This window comes from Xenopus laevis, chromosome 4S, assembly GCF_017654675.1.
Source record: "Xenopus laevis strain J_2021 chromosome 4S, Xenopus_laevis_v10.1, whole genome shotgun sequence".
NCBI classification, from domain to species: Eukaryota; Metazoa; Chordata; class Amphibia; order Anura; family Pipidae; genus Xenopus; species Xenopus laevis.
In genome coordinates, this window is record NC_054378.1 from 62,851,931 (window position 1) to 62,876,656 (window position 24,726).

A 24,726-nucleotide genomic window follows, 5' to 3' on the forward strand; every position below is an offset into this window, starting at 1 on the left:
GTCAGAAGAGGTGCTACTGATTTTCAAAAGTCAACCAAATGACTCCAAGTTGGTTGTAGGAGGTCTCCTAAAACACTAGTTCATCAGGTTTCAGATGGTGAATAGTCAGATTTGAATTCTTAAAGAAACTCAAATCGAATTTGGATTATTCCCTAGTCGAATTACACTAAAATAAACTTGAAATTCGAATTTAAAAATTTAAATTTTCAATTCGACCCTTAACAAATCTCCCCCTTACTAGAACAAAGGAAAAAATTTCCTTAATCTTTGACTGCAAGAAATGGAACCAGGGCCTTCAGTTCGACCAATGCAGGAAATGTTTTGTCTTTGAGCAGCTTCTTTGACCTTATGTAATGCTGAAAGTAAAACTTAAACTTTTCAGCAAGCACGTCAGAGCAATAAACAATGTATTTTAATATCTGAGACTTTTGCATTCTGTTCAGTAACAAGCACACTGGGATTTTTATTTAAAATAAGGAATTTCTAGCCTATCATGCACTAGTTGTCCAAATACTTCCAGAGCAAATACTTTACAATATTGCCTTGTTCTGCCAGATAAAGGCAGTCTTGGGAGATACTGTATATAAGATATTTGCTAAAGAATTTCTGTAGAGTTCAAGTTCAAAATATGACCCCCAGATTAGAAGGGAGTATGAATGACATGTTCCTGTTTATTTTCATCATTTATTTTCATCATTTTAAAATAGAGAAATAATTTGCTATTCATGTATTCACTGCATTTTTGTATATTCAATGTGTCTTACAACTAAAATATTGAACACACTATGGGGCAGATTTACTAAAGGGCAAAGCGACCGCTTCGCACACATAGCACCACTTCGCCATTCGCAAATGAGCTACGAAAACGATAATTCACTAAAATGCCAAGTTTTGTCCTGGGCGCCAAACGGTGGCGACTTTTCGCTACCATTACTTCGGCAGTGCGAATTTGCATATGGTGGGTAATTTAAAGTTGCATGGAGGTTTTTATTATAAGTGTTGGTGCAAATGCTTGAAGTTACCACTTTTTTTTATACATGTCCATGCTGGTGAAATGTCGCTAGCTTTAGCCACTTCGCTCTTTAGTACATCTACCCCTATGGATTCATCATGAATTTTAGGTTCAATATTTTTATGTTTCAGAAGCAAACAAAAAGAACTGTTGTTTGCCAATGCTACTTTCTATTTGCTTCAAAGACTAAATTAATGTCCAAATCTGCAGCTATAAAGGGTGGTTTCAGTCTTGCCTTATTTACGTAGATATATAGATATACAAATTGGTTTGAAAAAAGACTAAAGTTCATCTATATATACTAATAGTTACACCAACCAATACTCACATCACACACACGTGTAATATAATTTTTTCACCGAAAAATCGCACGTGGGAATATTTTGTCGAGTTTTTTTCTTAAATAAGCTAGCATTCTTAAAAAAGTCACACAAGTTTTTCCTCATCTATGTTTTTTTTTCACAAACTCGTATTTTGATCAATCTGCCCTTTAAATGTTAAATACCAGGGGGGAAATTTCATAGTCATAGTCTTATTAAAAACTATTTGGCAAGAGTAGTAGCTGATAAGCCCAGATTTCTATTTTTGCATAGTGTATTGGATTTGTAAAATATATTTAGGATAATGATAAGGTGCTATTACTGCCGGCTTTAAATTTTACATTTTTATTTCTACTAAATTAAATGTAATAAGGACTATTCACAGCTAAAGGTAAAATATGGAAAGCAGTGGATTACAAAATGTATGTCATTTAAATAAACTGAATCCAAAAAAAGTAATTGATTTTGCTTTCCTCGAGGTTATGTAGCAATCATCTTTTATAGCTTTATTTGATGCAGATACAACGTATAAAATGTATGTTAATTATTTCATTTCCTTCTTTTTTTCAGTTTCTCCAAAGATCTATGACATCTCTTCTGACATGACTGTTAATGAAGGAACCAATGTGTCATTAATATGTCTGGCCACTGGAAAACCAGAACCTTCAATATCATGGAGACACATTTCTCCTTCAGGTGGGAAGAATTGTAAATTTAATATCAAATATGGTGCAAAACTATTTTGCTATTTTTATAAGTAATTTGATATTTACGGTGTGATACATATGTACAGATAAAAATTGCCCCATTCTTGTTTCCAAAAATCATTAGCATTTATTGTTTGCTTATAATGGTTTCCTGGAAAAAGGTAAATTTCACTTCTGGCAGTATTATTATTATTATATTGTTATTTATAAACATATTCTTTGTACAACAAATAGGTGTATACAGTGAATATACCAAATACATACAAAAATCATGCTTATTCAAAGAGCACTTCTGCCTGACGTCTGGATGTGCTCAGCACCTCTGGCCATATAAAAGAGGCACAATAGGAGAGGTGGTCAGTACAGAGTCCCATTATAGCCTAATCGGCCACTGCTCCCTAACTTGGACATCTCAATGACACACAAGTTGGTGAAAAGGTAGGGTGCAGGACAGTGGGTTGTCTACATACCTTCACCTCCTGCTGTCAAATGCAGACTTCAAAATGGAGCAAGAGAGCTGTGCAGGGAAGGGGCAAAGTACAGCAAACATGGACAAATTCTGGGATGGCAGTGGATGTGATTTACTTAGACTTTGCTAAAGCATTTGATACAGTACCACACAACAGGTTACTGGTTAAATTAAGGAATGTTGGCCTGGAACATAGTATTTGTACCTGGATAGAGAACTGGCTAAAAGATAGACTACAAAGAGTGGTGGTAAATGGAACATTTTCTAATTGGACCAGTGTTGTTAGTGGATTACCGCAGGGCTCTGTACTAGGTCCCTTGCTTTTCAACTTGTTTATTAATGACCTGGAGGTGGGCATTGAAAGTACTGTTTCTATTTTTGCAGATGATACTAAATTGTGCAGAACTATAGGTTCCATGCAGGATGCTGCCACTTTGCAAAGTGATCTGTCTAAACTGGAAAACTGGGCAGCAAACTGGAAAATGAGGTTCAATGTTGATAAATGCAAGGTTATGCACTTTGGCAAAAATAATATAAATGCAAGTTATACACTAAATGGCAATGTGTTGGGAGTTTCCTTAAATGAAAAGGATCTAGGGGTCTTTGTAGATAACACGTTGTCTAATTCTGGGCAGTGTCATTCTGTGGCTACTAAAGCAAATAAAGTTCTGTCTTGCATAAAAAAGGGCATTAACTAAAGGGATGAAAACATAATTATGCCTCTTTATAGGTCCCTGGTAAGGCCTCATCTGGAGTATGCAGTTCAGTTTTGGACTCCAGTCCTTAAGAGGGATATAAATGAGCTGGAGAGAGTGCAGAGACGTGCAACTAAATTGGTTAGAGGGACGGAAGACTTAAATTATGAGGGTAGACTGTCAAGGTTGGGGTTGTTTTCTCTGGAAAAAAGGCGCTTGCGAGGGGACATGATTACACTTTACAAGTACATTAGAGGACATTATAGACAAATGGCAGGGGACCTTTTTACCCATAAAGTGGATCACCGTACCAGAGGCCACCCCTTTAGACTAGAAGAAAAGAACTTTCATTTGAAGCAACGTAGAGGGTTCTTCACAGTCAGGACAGTGAGGTTGTGGAATGCACTGCCAGGAGATGTTGTGATGGCTGATTCAGTTAATGCCTTTAAGAATGGCTTGGATGATTTTTTGGACAGACATAATATTAAAGGCTATTGTGATACTAAACTCTATAGTTAATATAGGTATGGGTATATAGAATTTTAATTAAAAGTAGGGAGGGGTGTGTGTATGGATGCTGGGTTTTCATTTGGAGGGGTTGAACTTGATGGACTTTGTCTTTTTTCAACCCAATTTAACTATGTAACTATGTAACTATGTAAAATTCAGCCTAGTTCTTGTACTTGACACCATGCCCTCCAGTACTTTAAAAAACCCTTGTGAAGATTAGATAATCATTAAAGTTTTGCTATACAAATAGCTTTGGTATCTAATGGTAGCGTTAAATAAAACAAATTGAAATTACAATTGGAAAAGTATATGTTCTATTATTACTACAATATATCAGTATATCAGTGTTGAATTTCCAGAATGTCTTGTCTTTTTATAAGTCACTATATGTTCTGCTATAAGAAGTCTGCTTAGACTAAGGGGCAGATTTACTCAGCTCAAGTGAATAGTTCGACCATCGAATTGGTCAAATTTGTTCGAATTCGATCGAATCAAATGTTTCGGACGATTCGAAGTAAAAATCGTTCAACTACTCGACCATTCGATAATCGAAGTACTGTCTCTTTAAAAAAAAACTTTGACTTCATACTTCGCCACATTAAAGCTACCGAAGTGCAATGTTAGCCTATGGGGACCTTCCAGAGCACTTTTCTACGTTTTTTTTTGATCGAATAAAAGTCCTTCGATTGATAAATTAAAATCGTTCGAATTCGAAGGATTTTACGTCCAGGGTCGAATTCGAGGGTTTTTTAACCCTCAAAATTCGACCCTTGATAAATCTGTCCCTAAATGATGTCACTAGTGATGAACGAAAATTTTCGCCAAGTTTCACCACAATAATGAAGCCCAAGACTCCAATGGGTGAAAAAAAACTTGTTGTGCGGCAATGGGACAGATTTGCCCTTAACTAGGGGGCAGATTTATCAAGGGTTGAAGTGAAAATTCTAATTTCAAATTTGAATTTCCAAATTTGAATTTCAAATTTTCAAATTAAAAATTTCAAGTTTTTTATGGCCAAAACTGTCAAATTTGACTAGGGAATTGTTAAAATTTGAATTGCGTTATATTTTTAAAATTAGAATTTAATTTTCGAGATTTATCTTACACACGCCCTTTAAGAACTCGATTTCGACTATTCGCCACCTAAAACCTGCCAAATTGGTGTTTTAGCCTATGGAAGACGTTCTGGGACCATTCAAATTTTTTGCACAGAAAAAACTCGAATCGAGTTTGAAAAACTCAAATTGAATTTGATTTGAATTTGATTTAAATTTTTGGGTCCATAGTATTCACCCGACTTTGAAAAATTCAAATTTTTTAATACAGTTTGATTGGTTGAATTTAGAGTTCATGGGAGTTTATGAGAGTTTTAAAAAACTCCCATGAACTCAAAATTCAATCCTTGATAAATCTGCCTCCCCATGTCACACAGATTAGTTTGAGCCTAGTTTATACTAGTTACAAATATCCACACTGCAGAAAGCATTGTACTGCAATACTGTCTTAGTGTTGCTAACTTTCCTCCTGTCAGCTTAAAGGATAACTATACCCTAAATATGAATATGGCTAAAAATGATATATTTTATATACAGAACTTATGGCAGCAGCCTAAAGTATCAGCTTCTCAATGGTAGAAATGATCCAGGACTTCAAACTTGTCACAGGGGGTCACCATCTTGGAAAGTGTCTGCGACTCACATGCTCAGTGGGCTCTGAGCAGCTGTTGGGAAGCTAAGCTTCGGGGTCTGTAAAATAAGCTGTGATATAAGATGATGCTACAGGGCTGATTATTAAATTCTGATGCTAATTACACTTTCTATGCTGCCATGTAGTAATTATCTGTATTAATTACTAATCATCCTTACTGTATATAGTGAGACATTATTATATTTATATACAGTATATTGTGCATCAGTCCCTAGGCTCAGTAAGTGTCAGGAGCACAGAGCATGTGCAATGAATCAGCAGAAAAAGAAGATGGGGAGCTATTGGGCATATTTGGAGACACAGATCTTCTCTGCTAAAAGGCTGTAGTTGCCTTGGGCTGGTACAGAATTCCAAAACATAATGTGCAACATTTCTAGCTACTTTTTATTTAAGATTTTGTTCTCCTTTAACACAAAGTATAGTTAACCTCTTTTCTACCAGGCGCCCGTTTTTGGTGCCGGTGCCCGTTTTTGGCAATTTTTGATGCCGGCGAATTTTTGCCGCGAATTTTCGCGGGCGTTTTGCGAATTTATTCGCTGGCGGCGAAACGCGGAAATTGGCCGCGAATTCGCCCATCACTAACCAGAACTTGTCTCCAAACCAAGAATTCAAAGATAAGCTCTTGCTTGGAGCACCCAGTATGGATATTAAATGTGCAGTAAGGTGAAGTGTTATATTTGGCAAGTTAAAGCTGGAGGGCTAGATCAGAGCAGTCTGCCTTGTTGTTTTTTCAGAATCGGGGTGGTGAGTAAATGGAAGGGAAAGATTCCAGTTAAGAGGGCAAAACTAAATCGATGGATTAATATTCTGATTAGGCAGGTGATAGATTGCCAAGAAGTTTGGAAGGAATGGGATGTGGAGGGCTAGTAGTAAGATGCAAGGAAATCAGAAGTTTTGAGACATTGTCTCAGTCGCACAGGGGAAGGAACAAAAGAAAGGCAATGGAGTGTTGTGAAATAATGCAGCTGTGAAGCAGGTGTTATTTTTTGATACATTTTGCTTTTGAGGTGCTCTGCAACATTTTGAGCTATAACTAAAGACCACAGGGTTTTTTTAATGAGTAAATAATGACAGTAAAGTAGGATAATATGTCTAAGCATATTATATGAGAGTAGATTTGTAGCTTTAAAAGTCTGTTTTTGACCAGGATTTACACAAGCAGACCTCAAGTGTACATGAGTGACCATCTTTGAAGAGCATTGATATGAGCAGTAGGCTCATTAGACCAATATAAGATCAAAATTGTCCAAAGTTTTCAGGCTCTGATTTTAAATTTGAAGAATCTATTAAAAACATCTGTAATGAATTTTCAGATAAGCAAAGTATATTAAAAACATACATATTATCCCTTTCTTTATATTCTCTCAAGGGTGTATAATGTACATCCACCATTTGTATGAACTTAAACAGCTTAATCTTTATTACTTTATGCTAACCCCTATTGGCCACAAAAATATTTTGACCTCAGAAATAATATATTCTTCTCTCTTGTGTATACATAGTATCAATATGATAATATGTAATAATATATGTGAAGGGTAGTAGTAAAATCAATTTTAAAGCCTTTAATATTTAAAAATATTTCCCCTGTAGCTTCAGAACATTACTTACCTTACTATCCACAGAGTAGCGTCTTTGATTCAGTTCATTAGCCAAATTTGACTTTTGGTGCCATTTTGGCATGACAAGCCAGTGTGTAAGCAACTGTGTTTCGGAGTCTTTGCAAATTCAGGCTCTTTCAATAATAGTGTACTATCCATCCAGCCTCTATGATCCTGCCTTCAGTCTTTGAAGCATCAGATTTTTTCTTTTTTCTTAAAGTCTTTCTTTTGCTCAATGTGGCAAAACTCTTTATCTGTGTATTGTGCAATATTAACTTATATAATATTATTTATGGAATTGTCATATTATATATTGATGAATAGTTTTGATGGATCGCCTATAATTATGCATTCACTGCTTTTATACATACGAATTGATGAACTGGTGTACATATAATATAACAAAAGTATTTCAGTATTTCATTGATAAAATTAAGTGAATTGAAATTTCATATAATTATATATTTCTGAATTGCTAAGCTTGAGAGCCCATTAGAGCCATCTTTTTCTGTTTCTTTACTGGTAGGGGCAATTGATATTTGGCTTGATTTGTTTTTCTTACAGTGCAAGAACAGTTTTTTCTAATAGTTTAAAAGCATAGATTTTCCAGTGGTGAGCCTTTTAGCTCTCCCTGCCATACATTACCAATGGGAAAACAGCTCTAATTATATTAACCGTTGTTGATAATATGATATCTACGCTATTTAATATTTTGTCCATATTAAATATAGCTTACTGGCCTGGAAGCAAACTCATTGGGGCTCGTTTATCAACACTGGGCAAATTCGCCCATGGGTAGTTACCTATAGCAACCAATCAGTGATTAGCTTTTTGAAGCCAGCTGCAAGTAGAACAATGAATGCAGCATTTTGATTGGTTGCCATGGGTTACTGCCCATGGGCAAATTTGCCCAGTGTTAATAAATGACCTCCATTGTATGCTTCCACATTTCCATATTTGCAGAAAGCTGAATGCATAAGTTGGATTATTTTTTTATGTTTATGTTTTGCTTTCATAGCTTCAGCCTCAGTCTCCTACTCAAGTTCAGCAATTACAGTAGTATGTTTTTTGGGAGCAGAGGAGGACATGGTCCACAGTGCGGCTTGATACTTATCGCTTGCCCTCTAGTGGGGGGTAAGGACAAGACTGGTACTTGACCCCAAGCAGAGGTGCTCTCTGCATGAGCACTTAGGAGTGAACTTTTGTGTCTCTTGGTGCTCTTGAAACCATTATTTATTTTTGGCATTATGTGCCCATTTTAATGATTCCATATGATACCCCATTTCCCCAACAGTTTCACATTTCTGCTGTATATTTTGTTGTCAATTAGGTTTTTCTTGGCACAGAAAGTTAAATGACCATTCACCATATATTGTAGAATTAACAGGCAGGGAACAGCAAGTGTATTAGATATCACTAAAGTATATGAGATGCATTACTTTTGTCTTTGAATGCAAGTGCTAATAGCAACCAAAGGAAAAATCTGAACCTCAGCAGTTTTTTTTTCCTTACATTACAAATACAGTAATTGTTAAGAAAAGTTAAAAAAGGTTAAAAACAGACATGCTTGATATAGGACATATTTTATCCTATTTAATTTTTCAGAACTAGAAAGCTAAACTAATAAATTCATATTCAAAACAGCAAAAGAGCATACTCAAGATACACTGGCTTCCACATTTTGTAAATTTCTCATTTTCATATCTCTACATGTGAGAATGGTAACAGATTGTCAGAGTTAAATGCCAAGAGACCACCTTCATTCTATTCTGTTTCATCCATTTTTTACACGCGAAGCAGAGGAAGCATTTATTGCGTTTGAAGTTACACTGAAAATACTGAGATCTTTAAACACCTGAAATTTCCAGGCTAACCCAACCAGTTTTGTTTAATTAAGAAAAATGTACTTTCCTAGCCATAAGCACTGTTCAATCACACTTTGAAAAAAGAAAATTATTCAGAAAACCAAAACTAAGAAGTCTTAACACTTTTAATGCCAGCTGAGTTTTCTACTTTGTGATAAATGGCAAACATTTTGTGCTCTGTCAAAGACAACTTCATCTTTCTAACTCTGCCGGAAACTCCTCTTTTTCAATTCACTTTTGTAACAATATATATAACTCTAAAGAATTAAATAAAAAACATAAATGAGAAATATATAATACAGGTATGGGACCCGTTATCCAGAATGCTCAGGATCTGGAATTTTCCAGATAAGGGATATTTTTGTAATTTGGATCTCGAAACCTTAAGCGTACAACAAAAACCATTAAGGGGTAGATTTATCAAGGGTCGAATAGGATCAACCAGAAAATTCAATTAGAGTATTAAAAACTCCATTCAAGTTTTTCTCCAAAAAAAACCTCAAATGTCAGGAAGGCTGCAAACATCACTAAATTAATCCCTGGACCGATCCCATTGACTTATACAGCAATTCCACAGGTTTTAGGTGGTGAATAGTCGAAATTCGAATTTTCGAGTTTTTGTATGTCCAAAACTGGCAAATTTGACTAGAGTTATCCAAATTCAATTCAAGTTTTAAAAAAAAATTTGAATATGATTTTCACAATTTATCATACTCTGGCATTTTAAGAACTCGAATTTGACTGTTCGCCACCTTAAACCTGCGAATTGCTGTAAAAGTCATTGGGAGAGGTCGATGGATCAGTTTGGGGATGTTTGCGGCCGTACTGTCTCGAATCGAGTTTTTAAAACTCAAATTGAATTTGATTCAAATTTGTTTAGAGTTTTGGGCCTATTCACCGGACTTTTAAAAAATCGTTTTTATTGATAAATTTAGATTTGTCTAATTTTGAAAAACTCACATGAATTTGACATTTGACCCTTTATAAATGTGCTTCTAAATAAACCCAATATGACTGATTTGCCTCCAAAAAGAATTTATATCTTAGTTGGGAACAAATACAAGGTGCTGTTTAAAAACTACAGAGAAAAAATAGATATGCTTTTATATTCTAAATTATTTGATGAACTGTGGTTTTCTTGTAATATGGAGCATTCTGGATAACAGATCCCATATCTCTATAAGGCAGAAATAGCAACTATTTACAGTTCATGGAAATTCCTTACTGGTATGGATGTCTAGGGTGGGTCTGTAATGTGGTGGTGGCGGGGTATTGACATTCTAGGGGTGGGTCAGTTACATCAAGGTCGGGGCTATGACGGCGACTGGTGAATTACCATGCCAATCTCAGTTAATGCCAAACGGTTTTGCTAATTTGAGCCCTTCTTAAAACTGGGCTGTCCAGGTGAAAACCAGACAGGTGGCAACCCTAACTCGAGCTAGTGTTTAAACACACCAACTTTATGATGTCTACGAAGGTTTTCATTTAGCAAAAGCATGGCCCGTATTGCTCCTTCAGAAAGCACTTCAGTCTGGGTCAGGCTGCTCCCTGTACAGGTGTGGGATCCATTATCAGGAAACCCATTATCCAGAAAGCTCTGAATTACAGAAAGTTAATCTCCCATACTCCATTTTAAACAAACAATTCAACCTTTTAAAAGATATTCCTTTTTTTGTCTGTAATAATAAAATAGTACCCTGTGCTAGATCCCAACTAAGATATAATTTACCTTTATCAGAGGCATAATAATCCTATCTGGTTTATTTCATGTTTAAATACTTATTTAGTAGACTAAGTATAAGAGAATTACTGAAAGACCCCTTATCCAAAAAACTTTAGGCCCCAAACCTTCTGGATAATAGTTCCCATACCTATGCCTTGTATTGAAAAAAATCTGATGAAAGGTGCAGTATACACCTCTAACTTTTGTGTCTAAATGATATCAAAGTGCCGTTTCTCTCCCACCCCTAAGGAATACAGCACTGCCGATTGCAGACCAAATGAAATGGGCCCTGCGCATGGTTATATTTACAGTATAAAGCTGAATAAGTGTGATGAAAACAGAATTGCAGAATTTTTACAATGTGAATGTCTATAGGAGCTTTTTAAATATGTAAAAAATTGCTGGTTGCGAATATTTATGTGCGCACTCTGCGACTGAACTACGCCAAAACTTTGGTAGCGGAAAAAATACGCACAAAACACTTTTTGCAAATTGCGAATTTAGGCTACTGTCAACGATACACACAACAACGTTTTTGACAAGTGACAACGGGTCACGGTGCAAAGGGCAAAACAATAGCAGTTGTTCTAGTAACAAAAACACAAATTTCCCAGTGCATTATACTACTTTAACTATAGAAGGAATGAGCTTTCAAAATATGTGTTTGGGGCTGATTAATTTAAAAATTCCCCTAAAACCTAACTAGCCCTGCCCATATGTTCCACTTCCTGCCCACTGAATTATCTGACTGTACAGGGGAGCAGGGGAGAACCAATCAGCAGCTAGACTGACCTGATAGGAAACTGAAGCCTGTCTTTGCTTGTGTGACTGCAGGGCTATGATTGGTTGTCCCCCTCCTACTGTGCTTCTTGCAGGGACCTTTGGATATGCTCACCCCTCATTTGAAACATGGAACTCCAATTAGCCTCAAGTAAAACCAGCACAGTGTATGTTCATTACTGCCTACACAATTATGGTTATCCTATATGCATCCTTTAATACTAATGAAAGCAAAACTAAGGTAAATCACACCTCTACAACCAAATAAATCTATAGTCTTAAAAATTCAAAATGCCATTACAAAGATGATAGCAGGGAGTTCTCACTTGAACAATGTATTGTAGCTGTATCATTTATAATGTTTTATTGTTGCAAGATACTGTTGTTGTTTCATCATAACATGTAAACATATTTCTAAGAAGACGGTGTTTCATCTAGTTGTATAAAGTGCTTGACATTGTATGTTTTTACACGACTGAAACAATAAATGCTGCATTATATGAGATGCACATATTTAATTTTACTCAGGCTTAGTGCTTAACCTTACTATCTAATCTTTGGAGTTTAAGGCAATGGAAGAGAAAGCAGCTTGTCTAAGGTCACAAAGAGCTGAAGCAAAAATCAGATGTTTCTTCCCTGCTTAAAAGCTTAGTGTCCTAGCAACTGAGCCTCTCTTCCTTTCTTTCTCTCGCGCTTTCTCTCATACTCCCTTGTCTTGTTCCTCTATCACCCACCCGTTCATTGTTATCAGTGTTTCCCCCATTATTATCTTTAATAAAATGCAGTAATACCTGATAATAAAGTATTAATTCACAACTCATATCCAGCTCATACAGAAGTTCCTTATTTGCAAAGACTGGTATAAATCATTTCTTTAGTATAGATATACTTTATACAACATAGCTCCCAGTTGCGAATTTAATGTAATAGATATCCTGTATCTGTAAATTCAAATTACAATTTTCAGCACCCCTATACCTAATCTTCATATACTGCAGTGCATTTTATTCTATAACAACAAATGTAAGATGACATTTTCACCAACCCTGTGCAAGTTATAAAAAAAATGCTCTCTATTAGACATGTTGTTTTGTTAAATAAACAAAGCAGACACATGATTACATTATATGTTCCAAAACTAGATTTTATTTTGAAAAAAAAATAGAATTTATGGAAAGATTTGGAACAGTATAACAATAAGATTTCTGAGAACTGCAATCTAAATGTTGTTTTATTTCCAATATTCTAGAAAGCAAGTTTTGATACACGTTCCAGCTTTCAAAAGCTTTTATAAATACATCACAGCAAGAATTTCTAAACAGAGCTTTGGAATGGCTGCTTGCATCTTTGTCTTGCTCCTTCACATGGCTCTGCATATACAGTATCTTAGACTTTACATTAAACTTGTGCAATGTAAAACAAGTAATTAGGAGAAAAATGACATCAGCTTTTCCTGATTCTTTATACACTTTTTGCCCTGTAAGTGCTTTATTTAACTGTGGCAGCTAATTAGTGTATGATTGCTGCTTTGGCTTTTTAAAATTAAATATTTTCCAGTCACTACATCTTAAAATAATTAGGAATGTTTCTGTCCCAGTTTTATTCTTAGGCTCTGAACCTTCAATAGCCTTTTCTCCAAAAATGAATACTGTAGAGTTTTCTTTTTTTTTGTTTGTCTCTTTATTCAAGAGCATTCCGTGCTTTCCCTTCTGTCGCAAGGTATCAGCAAACCTCCAAAGATATATTGCACTACTGGATCATCACAACAATACTGTTCTGGCTACATTTTAGTGTAATACATCTTAACGGAATGCAAATAATGTTCCCATCCAAGAACAATGATCCTGGACAATCTTCAGTCCCATTATAGAACAAAATGGATCATTAGACAAAATAAAATGGAAAGCTAACAATTTTGGATACTTATGTATAGTTGTTTCATTAAGATAAAAATTTTAACAAAGGTACTGTAGTAGCTATGCTTCTTTAGATAATAAACCTTATAAATGGTATGCCATCCCTGCTATTATATAATCCTGACATTAAAATAAGCAAGATGACATTAAGAATTTGGGGCAGATTCACTAAAGGGCAAAGTGGCCAAAGCTAGTGTAAATTTTCCAGAAATCTCGTCCCCAGGGACATCGCCAATTCACTAACTGGTGTAGGCGACAATTCGCTAGCTTCTAAGGCATCACTAGCGTTCTGTCACGGCCGGCACCCAATACCAGAACAAATGCCAAGGACCCTGGTCTCGGCTCGGCTTCACCAGTAGTGTGACCACCTTTGGGCTTCGGGAGGAGCCCTCAGCTTAATTGCGTCCCACCTGGACTTAACGAGGGGTACAAGACGGGGAGTTCTGGCTGGCAAAGGGGCACGACCGGATAGCAAGAGTCTTTGGGCAAAAGGTCAAGGACAAGGCGTCAGGTGGAAACGGAGCAGACCGGATCAAGACAGGCAGATAACAGAATCGTCAGGCAGGCAAGGGGTCAAAACTAGATAATCAGACAGACTGGATAAGGCAGAAGGATGGTCAGACAGGCTGGGTCGAGGCAGGAGGGGTCAAACCGCCAGAATCGTCAGGCAGGCAAGGGTCAAACCGGGTTGTCAATCAAAGGGTTAAGCAGGAATCGTTGTCGTAGGCAGGCAAGGGTCAGGATACAGAATGCAGAGTAGTCAGGAACAGGCAGGGTCAACACGGATAAACAGTCAGGATAGCAAATTCAGGAACAGGTAGCAAAAAGCTCAGGAAACCTCAGGATAAGATCCTATAACGGGCACTGGCTACAGGTCTGAATGGGCCTTAAATAGGGAACCAATTGGAGCCAAAACGTGCGCAATTTCGCGCCGTTGCGCGCTGGTGCAATCACGCCAGCGCGCCTGCGCCTTTAAGAGGCGCGCAGGTGCGCACCCTAGTAATCCAACATGGTGCCGGCAAGGGCAGGATAGGAGTGGCGCAGCGGGCGTCCACGCCAAGGACGCGGCGTGGACCCCGCTGCCCACTAGACCACCAGGGTAAGTTTCTTACACGTTCATTCTCACTCCATCGGCAGGTGACTTTTTGCTCTGGTGAATAGTGATGGGCGAATTTATTTGCCAGGCGCGAATTTGTGCTATTTGCCGCTGGCGAATAAATTTGTCAAACGGCCGAGAAAATTCGTCGGTGCATTTTCGCCAGCAAATGTGTGCCGTCATCAGAAAATGGATACCGGTGTAAAAAAAAGAAAACGGACGCCAGCATCAAAAATGAGACGCCAGCGCCGTTTCGCAAATTTTTCGCTGTTTCATGAATTTTGCCCATCACTACTTGTGAATGGTCGTTACTCCACAAATTCAGTAAAGTGCGAATTTGTAAATGATGCACCGAGTGCTCCTCAGGAATGCATCCAGTGCTGCTCAGGGATGCGACTGGGCACATTCCATAGCCACAAATCTGGGCCTGATTCTAATTATCAGTTATATACAAGTTAAAAAAAAATAAAACAAAAAGCAATTTAACACACATACAGCATGTTGTCTATCCTCTTATCATGCAATATAAAGTGTTTTTCTTTAAAAATAAGAGCTACTTGTATGTGGAATATTAACTGTACACTGTATGTCATCTGGAATCCGCTATGGTACATTGAGACTTTGGTACGATTCTGGCAATTCTGTATTTCTGTGCAGGCTGAGTCAACTTCATCATTCTGCCACCTGAGGAAAAATGGAGCAGCTGTGCCCCCCACTGTGTTTCTCTGTGTATCATTTGCATAATAACTCTGTTTTTAATTTTTTTCCAAAAAGCTAGACCTTACATTTAATCTGAGGCTATGTTTACATTATTTGTTTTATTTTGGTTCCTGGTAAGATGGTATTCATGCAAGTGTTTGCCAAAAAACTTCTTCTTAAACACACTTTTAACCCACGCAGGGGGAAAAGCTGTTCATAAAACTACATACTCAATGAGGTATTTTGAATTAACTTACAAATATAAAGTTGCTCAGTAACTCAGTAAATCTTCCTGAAACCTACTCCATGTTCATATTTAGGTTTAAAATTGTTGTCTGTTATCTTTAAATCTTACTTAAATAATTTTTATGCTAGTTTAATTGATGACGAGGGGCAAGGGGGGGGGGGGGTGCTGTATGCATGCCTGGGAGATTTCCCCTCAAAGGAAAAGCGAGTGCTCTGGGTCCCCATAATGGTGTTTAAGATGCCAGCAAATGCTGTTCTCTGCCTGTGCCTTGATATCATTGAATTTTTGGGGGGTTTTTTATAGAAAAAAAAATATTTTATTTCTATGCTGTCTGAAACACTGATTGCAAGTTCTGCATCTTTTTCTCACCTGTAGTATTATTTATATGCAGCAAAGGGGCATATTTATTATGCGGTATAAAATGAAATTTGCTGAAAAAAATGGTGTAGAGAATAAATGGAAAATTTATCAAGTTGTGTGTAATTTACGTTGTTTGAACACCAGATTTGATGCTGTTATTTTACATTGCTTCTGGCGGAAGTCACATAAGAGAAAACATGTAAAAATGTTATGCTGTTTTTTACACTGTAAAGCATGGCAATGTGTGGTGTATTATCCTGTCATTTTTTACACAGCATAATAAATATGCCCCTTAGTGCTGGTGTCAGAAGTAAATTGATTTCTAGGCTGCCATAATTTAATAGGATAAAGAGGCATAAGGATGAAACTTACAGAATATGACAACTTAAGTTGTTTTGTATAGTGCAGCAAATTTACTGTATATTATCTAAACACTCTACAAAAACAGCACTCCTGGTTATGCAAGTTTTGCGTGGCTTCCTGAGCTTTACTAATAATTTCCTACAAATAATCCTTTAGACTTAAAATTACCTTAGCATCTAGTTATTGGATACAGGCATAGCCTAGGAAAACAGGTTGCAAAAAGGGTGATGTAAAGAAAAATGTTACCTACTGTGCACTGTCTACTGTTATCACTAAAGCTGTTTACTATACTCCGCTTTGAAACAAACAGGTATGGTCTTTTGGTAATTTATAACTCAAGTCTATATACCTCCCGATAGAATTGCTCTGACACCAGAAGGGTGTAAACATATATATATATATATATATATATATATATATATATATATATATATATATATATATATATATATATATATATATATATATATATATATATATATATATATATATATATATATATATATATATATATATATATGCAGCTAGCTGGGTGACAGTTAGAAAATCTAAGGTAGGAAAATGGAGGCTGATCCGGAGCTTATACATCCTAACAAATTTGCCAGATTGTGTGAAGATGATGGGAGTATGAACTCTGGATTGGCAATTCTAGATGGGGCTGATCTCTCTAACAGCCGGGAGACCAGTTTCTCTAGTAGTGGTGGGGAGGAGAGTAGAGTCAGGCCTAAGCAGATTGTGGTTGTAGGGGACTCAATTATTAGGAAAGTGGGCAGGGTAATTTGTTGTCCGGATCGCTACAACTGAACAGTTTGCTATCTAGCAAGTGCCAGGGTTCGGCATGTGGTTGATCGGATAGACAAATTATTGGGTGGGCCTGGGCATGACCCAGCTGTCTTAGTGCATATTGGTACTAATGACAAGATAAATGGCAGATGGAAGACCTTAAAGAGTGATTTCGGAGATCTAGGCTCTAAGATCAAGGAAAGGTCTTCCAATGTCATCTTTTCTGAAATTTAGCCCGTGCCACGTGCAAGTTTAAGAAAACAGTGGGAGTTTAGGTAGCTAAATGCGTGGCTCAAATCTTGGGGGCACATTTACAAAGCTCGAGTGAAGGATTCGAATAAAAAAAACTTCGAATTTCGAAGTGTTTTTTGGGCTACTTCGACCATCGAATGGGCTACTTCGACCTTCGACTACTACTTCGACTTCGAATCGAACGATTCGAACTAAAAATCGTTCGACTATTCGACCATTCGATAATCGAAGTACTGTCTCTTTAAGAAAAACTTCGACCCCCTACTTCGGCAGCTAAAAGCTACCGAAGTCAATGTTAGCCTATGGGGAAGGTCCCCATAGGCTTGCCAGCGTTTTTTTGATCGAAGGATATTCCTTCGATTGTTGTATTAAAATCCTTCGAATCGTTCGATTCGAAGGATTTAATCATTCGATCGAACGAATAATCCTTTTATCGTTCGATCGTAGGATTAGCGCTAAATCGCTCGACTTTGATATTCGAAGTCGAACGATTTTAGTTCCTAGTCGAATATCGAGGGTTAATTCACCCTCGATATTCGACCCTTAGTAAATCTGCCCCTTGGTGTCAGAAGGAAGGGGTTGGGTTCCTAGAGCACTGGGCTGATTCTTCCTTGGGGTACAACCTATACAGTCGTGACGGTTTGCACTTCAATGGAAGAGGGTGCTAGGGGAAAAAATGGCTAAGAGGTTGGAGGAGTGTTTAAACTAGGCAAGGGGGGGTGGGTGAGATAAAGAATTATGGGGAAGCTAGAGTAGACGAGGCAGTGGGATTACTAAGGGGTCATGGGGGAGGAGTGAGGGGAGCATACACTTTACCAGCTAAGGAGGTCCCTCTGTTACAAGGAAAACAGAATAATACTTACTTAACATATAATTCTCCACTAAGTAATGCAAATTTCAAAAGTAAAAGTAGTAAACTACACTGTATGCTGGCAAATGCACAGAGTTTGCACTGAGACCTGGTGGGATGAAACATGTGACTGGATTGTGAATTTAAATGGTTACACCCTTTTTAGGAGGGACAGAGGGAGTAAAAAAGGTGAAGGAGTGTGTTTGTATGTAAAGCCTGAATTAAAGCCATGCGCTAAAGAAATAACAATAGCTGGCACTGGTGAAGGTGTAGAATCCCTCTGGGTAGAGATTTTGACTGGACAAAAGGTTCCAAAATGAATTATCATTTGTATATGTAATAAACCAAATGTAAAAAACGAATCCTGGATTGAAGTTCCCCCAAAATCCAGCAACTTCTTTTAGGGCCCTCCTCTGCCCAAACAAAAGCTTCACAGAAATAGATGATGTTGCTGTATCCCTCAGAGAGGAGGGGGGGAGATAACAGAAAGTTTATAAAGTGTAGTAATTTCTATATTAAATACACACCCACAGTGTCCTCCAACACTTACTAAAAACACTTTTTTACTGTGATACAAAAAGAAACATACAATTGTGTGTTAAGTTAACTTAATCACCATGTGTGTTCATTTAAAACTTTTTTTCACCCTTATTTCAATCAGGAAGAGAAAGAGAACAGGTGGGGATGGGTGGATCCGTTACTAGGGGATAGTGAGGTTAGCAACACAAATCCGGATTGTTGCTTTCCGGTGGGATTATATACTCACAAGAAGTGAGTTTCAACTAATGTGAAACACAGACAGGATGGTCTCTACTCCAGGCTCCTTCTTCCTAAGTCTCTTGATAGGGAGATAAAACAAAGTATCCTGTGCTGAAGCGCTTTTAAAACATTTTAATAAAAAAGTAAAAACACACTCACAAACACACTCTGGTACAGCGCATTGAAATGTCCTTGTAAATTCCTTCTGGCACTTGGGTTTCCTCGGCGTCCCTTGGAACTTTGTGTTGCTTTTTTTAGAAATCACGAGCGGCGCTGCTCCGAATCGCAGGTGTAAACTCAGTGCTTCTGCATGGTTAGAGCGTAGGGGCGTAATCACGCTGACGCGTTTCGCCTATCGGCTTCCTCCTGAGCAATGACGTTCTCTGCTCAGAGAGTTTGGAGTACAAAGATATATTTACCCATTTTTGATTCACCAGAATCTGTTCTTTCTAATAATGGGTAGTTTTCTTGGGTAAACCTACTGTTAGTGGAATGTTTGGCCTTGAAATCAGAAGTATGCCGTTTGTGCAGCGGTGCTTTGGAAATTTGGTAGTGTACTGTTTAGAGATTTTGATCTATACAAGTGAGAAATCTCCATAAAACTATATATATTTGGTATTGCCGCGTTCAGGAGACATAGACCTTTCCAAATTGGCTGTGTTCTCGTACATAAAATAAATTATGTTTCTGATATATGTGATTGTTCTTTGTGAAACATGATTTTTTTCATTTTATTAGACACTTAGAAGCCTACATTTTTTTACAGAAGTAGAATTACACCAAAATTCTTGCATATTTTTAAAGTTCAGGTTGTCCTGAAAAAAAAAATATATTGTTTTACTGGGTAAACTAAAAGACCGCCCCAGGAAAGGCCCTTAAAGTGAAAGAGTACAAAATATCTAAAAACTGCTTGGCAGTAGATGTTCGAATCTAGGACAAAACGGCTGACAGGGAAAGGGTTAAACGGTGAACGCATTGTAGCTGGAGCAGCATATGAAGAGATTCATTTGGAGTGCTGTCCAGAATTTGGAAATTAAATGTGATTGCATCACATTTCATATTTGGGAAATTGGCAAAATATGTAGTTAATAGCATGAATTGAACTTTAACAAATTATTAAGTATACTTTTTTTTGGCATTTACTTCTATTTGGTGGCTAGTTGTATGAATGACAGCTTGGAAGATGAATGTAATATTGTTAATAGAAACATTTGATAACAATAAATATCTATTGGCAGAATTACAATTTGTAGGGGGTTTTTTTTGTATGAGACAATCAATACCAGCAATGTGAAGGCATGTGTAGAAAGTAAATTGTAGTGGTATTCCTTATAATAAATTCCTTTTTTGTGAAATGTTTACTTTGGCATTCTCCTTTGCCTCCTGCTCTTATTCATACTGTATAAACTATCATTTACTGATTTAGCTGATAGATGATATTGACAATGCAGAGAGTGCCGAATGCCAAAACCTTGCTGATACTGCTGCACATATTTACACTTTACACCTTAAAGTAAACTGTTTGTCATAATTTGACTTTTTTTAACATTCTGTGTTGCTGCAATATTAGTATTTCTTCAAATATATACATAGAATAATTAGGTCCCAGGGGGCTAAAACCAAGGATATGCACTCTGTAAAGTTACAGCCCTGTACATTAAGAGAAAAGTGTCTGCACAGTTCTTTTACATCCATAAATACAAATATTTATTGATCTAATGTAAAATGTAAAAATTTTAGATTTTTCCACATATGGCTTCTAATTTGGGTTATGTATGTTTTTTTTTTTTTTACATGCTTTACTCTGTGGGGGTTATTTATCAGTCCGATTTTATCTCAACATTTTCTGCTACAAACTCCGATCAAATCCGCTCGGTTTTTTATGCTTATTTATTATTACATTTTCCCGAAAATTTGCTTTGCGGAGAAAAAAATCCGATTTACATATTTTTTTTCGGATTTTTCACCCGAAGACTCAGATTTCTTATGATTTTTTGCCTGAAAACTCCAAAAATTTCGGGGTATTGCACAAAACCCAGCACACATCAAAAAAATCATTGGGACTTCTCCCATTGACTTATATGCAGCCTCGAAATTTCTGAGATGTCGGATTTTCAGATTCAGACTTTTCCATCCTCTGAGTATAATAAATTCCGAAAAATTTGTGATTTTTTTTAAAGTCAGATTTTATAAAAGAAAATCACAAATTATTCGGGATTTTTGCATTTCGAGTTTAGTAAATAACCCCCTATTTGTACTGCAAATTGAAACTTTTGAATGACAAGTTTAATCACAGAAAAGTTTGTAATATGGTAAACTGGGCTGCAGGGCTGCTATCAGAATTCACAATGCCCTGTATGATAACATCTTCTGGGCCATGCTCACCACAAGCGAATTAATTTGCAAAACTGTGGTGACAATTAGCTGGAGAAAAACCCACTTTGTCAAATAAAAATTGGTGTGCGCATAAAAATTGTCATGCATCAAAATTATTCGGATGCCCATTGACTTTAATGCATTTGGACCAAATAGTCATGCGTATAAAGCCGTTTTGCAAATTTCGCTGTAAATTTGCACATTTTTCATCGAAGTGAAACTGCACAGATTCGCCCATCACTAGCCAGGTCCCCCGCCCTGTAAATGTAAAAAGCCTGCCCCCCCCCTACAAGTTAAAAAGCCATTGGTGGTCAAGGGCCCCATATAAGATTAAAAAAAAAAAACATTGGTGGCCTGGGTCCAGGCCTGCAGCCACAGGGGCTCCCCAGCCGCAAAGTCCTCTCTATGTCGCCACCCACCATCCATCCCCCTCACTGCATACATGTAACTTTGTATGGTGAACAAGAGCTGCCGGTGTCTGGAAGTGGGATTAGGCGAGGGAGTGCAATGAGTGGGTCTGGGCCAACGAAGCCTAAAATAACCATGGCCCACCAGGTTTTTTCCCAGTGTCCCACTGGCTCAGTCTGACCCTGGAGGCAGAGGTGGGAAGAGTGAGTCTTATAGACAAGAGCTGTTTGTGCACATGGGATACAGAGGGGAAAGGACAGGAACAGCGTGATAAAGGCAAAGAGTCAGCATTGACAGGAACAGGACTGGCACAGAAGCAGGATGGTGCAGACAAAGAAAGCAGGACTGGATGCAAACAGGAATGGAACAGGATGGTGTGGTTGAAGAGAGCTGGGTCAGCCCATGAGCAGGACTGGAGCAGGCACAGGAGCAGGACTGGAGTAGGAACAGGGGCAGGACTGGGGCAGGACTGGAGCAGGACTGGAGCCGGACTGAATAGCAAGGCACAGAACTGGATAGCAAGGCAGACAGGGTACACAGTTCAGACGAGGTTCAAGGTTCAGGGTCTGAGCAGGAACCCAGAGCTAGGGGAAAGCCACAGTGCTCAAAAAGGCCAATGCTTAGGCACTGGTGTTGAGGAGGGCTGGCCTTCGATAGGGCAGGGTCAGCCCTGATTGGCTGATTCCTACTCCCAATGAGTATCTCCATTGCTTACAAAAATTACTCACAACCACATATTTATGGGACAGAGAACATGCCGGCCTTGTGGTCATAAGGCCTGTAGGCCAATGATTGAAACACGTTAATTAAATAACTATATACATGGGCATCTGCCTAGCAACTAGGGAGATAAGGAAATGTAAGGATTTAAAGCCAAAGGGAAATACTAAACCTATGGGTTGCTAACATGTATAAACTGAGGAATTAAATGCATATATTATGCACTAGTGCACTAGGTGTGAATTCACGGCAATTTTTCCCATTTCGCCACCAGCGTATAAATCCACGAAACTCCCACAAAAATTTGCTGTTGTCAAAAAATTTTGGACACGTGTTGTAAAAGTTGCTCATTTTAAAACCACTGAGCGCCAATACTATTCGGACGCCCATTGACTTTAACACCGGCATCAAAATTGACCCGGGCGTCAGTTTTCAAGTTTCGCTGATTTTTAGACGTTCACAAATTTCCTGCTAATTTTTTCAGCAAAGCAAAAGAGGAGAAATTCGTCTATCGTTATTATGCACTGCTCATGATTGCTGTGAGAGTACCATGCAGTGCACTTATAATAACAATAACCTCTAGTTATCTTTGTTACATTACTAATAATTTCAAACTTCTCTATAGAGGGCCACTCTCAGGGAGGGACATGGGCACAGTCGTTCCACGCCTGGAAAGTTTGTGTGTCTAAATGGGGGCCCGGCCATACTGGAGACCTTGGAAGGGAGGGCAGGTGCCTGCATGTTCTGCATTTCTGTTCTGTGTGCAGCAGAGCTAGGGATGTCGCGGACTGTTCGCCCGCGAACTAATTCGCGCGAACATCGGCCGTTCGCGTCCGCCGAATGTTCGCGAACGTCGCGCGACGTTCGCCAATTTGGGTTCGCCTTAGCTGGCGCTTATTTTTGACCTCTAACCCCAGACCAGCAGATACATGGCAGCCAATCAGGAAGCTCTCCCTCCTGGACCACCCCCACACCCCCTGGACCACTCCCCTTCCATATATAAACTGAAGCCCTGCAGCATTTTTTCATTCTGCCTGTGTGTGCTTAGAAGAGCTAGTGTAGGGAGAGAGCTGTTTAGTGATTTGAGGGACAGTGGATAGTAATTTGCTGGCTAGTAATCTACTTGATACTGCTCTGTATTGTAGGGACAGAACTCTGCAGGGATTTGAGGGACAGTGAGTTTAGGTTAGTTAGCTTTGTTGACTAGTAATCTACCTTCTACTGCAGTGCTCTGTATGTAGCTGCTGTGGGCACTGCTGCTGATCTCTCATCTGCTGACTGCTGCCTATAACATAATAGTCCTTGTAAGGACTGCTTTTATTTTCTTTTTTGTTTTTTTACTTTGCTACTGTAAGAGCCCAGTGCTATTAGTCTAGCTGTGTTGGGGAGTGGGACTGGTGTGCTGCTCCTCCTAGTAGTTCACCACTACCAGCACCAACCAGAGTCAAAATTGTTACAAAGTATCTTATTTGCACCTGTTAGCTGTTCTGAGCTCTCTGCCAAAAGCTAATTAAGTTAGAAACTGGTTTTTTTCTGGCTGTTCGGTGCAGAGAAAAGAGGGACTGGTGTGCTGCTCCTCCTAGTAGTTCACCACCACCAGCACCAACCAGAGTCAAAATAGTTACAAAGTATCTTATTTGCACCTGTTAGCTGTTCTGAGCTCTCTGCCAAAAGCCAATTAAGTTAGAAACTGTTTTTTTTCTGGCTGTTCAGTGCAGAGAAAAGAGGGACTTTCCAGTACAAAAGAGGGACAGGGGGTTGAGTGGTCAAAAGAGGGACAGTTGGGAGGTATGCAAGTGCCACCTAGCTGTGTGAGCTTTTTCACATTCTGTCTAAATAACAATAATAATTCCGTGTCCGTAAACATCACCTGAGTGATGTTTTTACAGCAGCAATAATATATTCCGTATCCACTACTGTATACGTTGCCCTTGCAGGCATTGTTTGCCCAGTCTTTAACCAAGTGCCACCTAGCTGTGTGAGCTTTTTCACATTCCGTGTCCAGAAACATCACCTGAGTGACGTAGTGTGATTTCTGCCCTTTACAGCACAAAACGCAGCGCTGTGTCAACAATGTATTTTTCAGATACATTTTTGCCCTTGATCCCCCTCTGGCATGCCACTGTCCAGGTCGTTGCACCCTTTAAACAACTTTAAAATCATTTTTCTGGCCAGAAATGTCTTTTCTAGCTTTTAAAATTCGCCTTCCCATTGAAGTCTATGTGCATTTTTGGACGCACGTTCGCGAATATGTTCGCGAACTTTTTTTCCGCCGTTCGCTACATCCCTAAGCAGAGCACAGGGTTGTTACGTGCATTCAATGCTAACTAAAGCTAACCTCAGTCAGAAACATCCCTGCAAGCTGCTTTCCATAGTTAACCTCAAACATACATAATATATAACTTCAATGACAAATATTGGTAAATTCAAATACCAATGAGCAGAAGGAGCATTTTGGCTGGCAAATAAATAACATGTATTTCTTTGCATATTACAAAATAAATTTCT

The 24,726-nt window shown here is 38.2% G+C and overlaps 1 protein-coding gene across 3 annotated transcripts in view; it reads left to right on the forward strand.

The window, feature by feature from the left end:
- The window catches only part of LOC108715513 (neuronal growth regulator 1), a 314,986-nt gene that overhangs the window by 137,539 nt on the left and 152,721 nt on the right, over window positions 1–24,726 (forward strand). For all 3 annotated transcript variants that reach the window (XM_041561332.1, XM_018260737.2, XM_041561333.1), the window contains exon 3: window positions 1,903–2,028. In XM_041561332.1, the coding sequence (XP_041417266.1) occupies window positions 1,903–2,028 (126 nt within the window). The remainder of the gene's footprint in view (window positions 1–1,902; window positions 2,029–24,726) is intronic.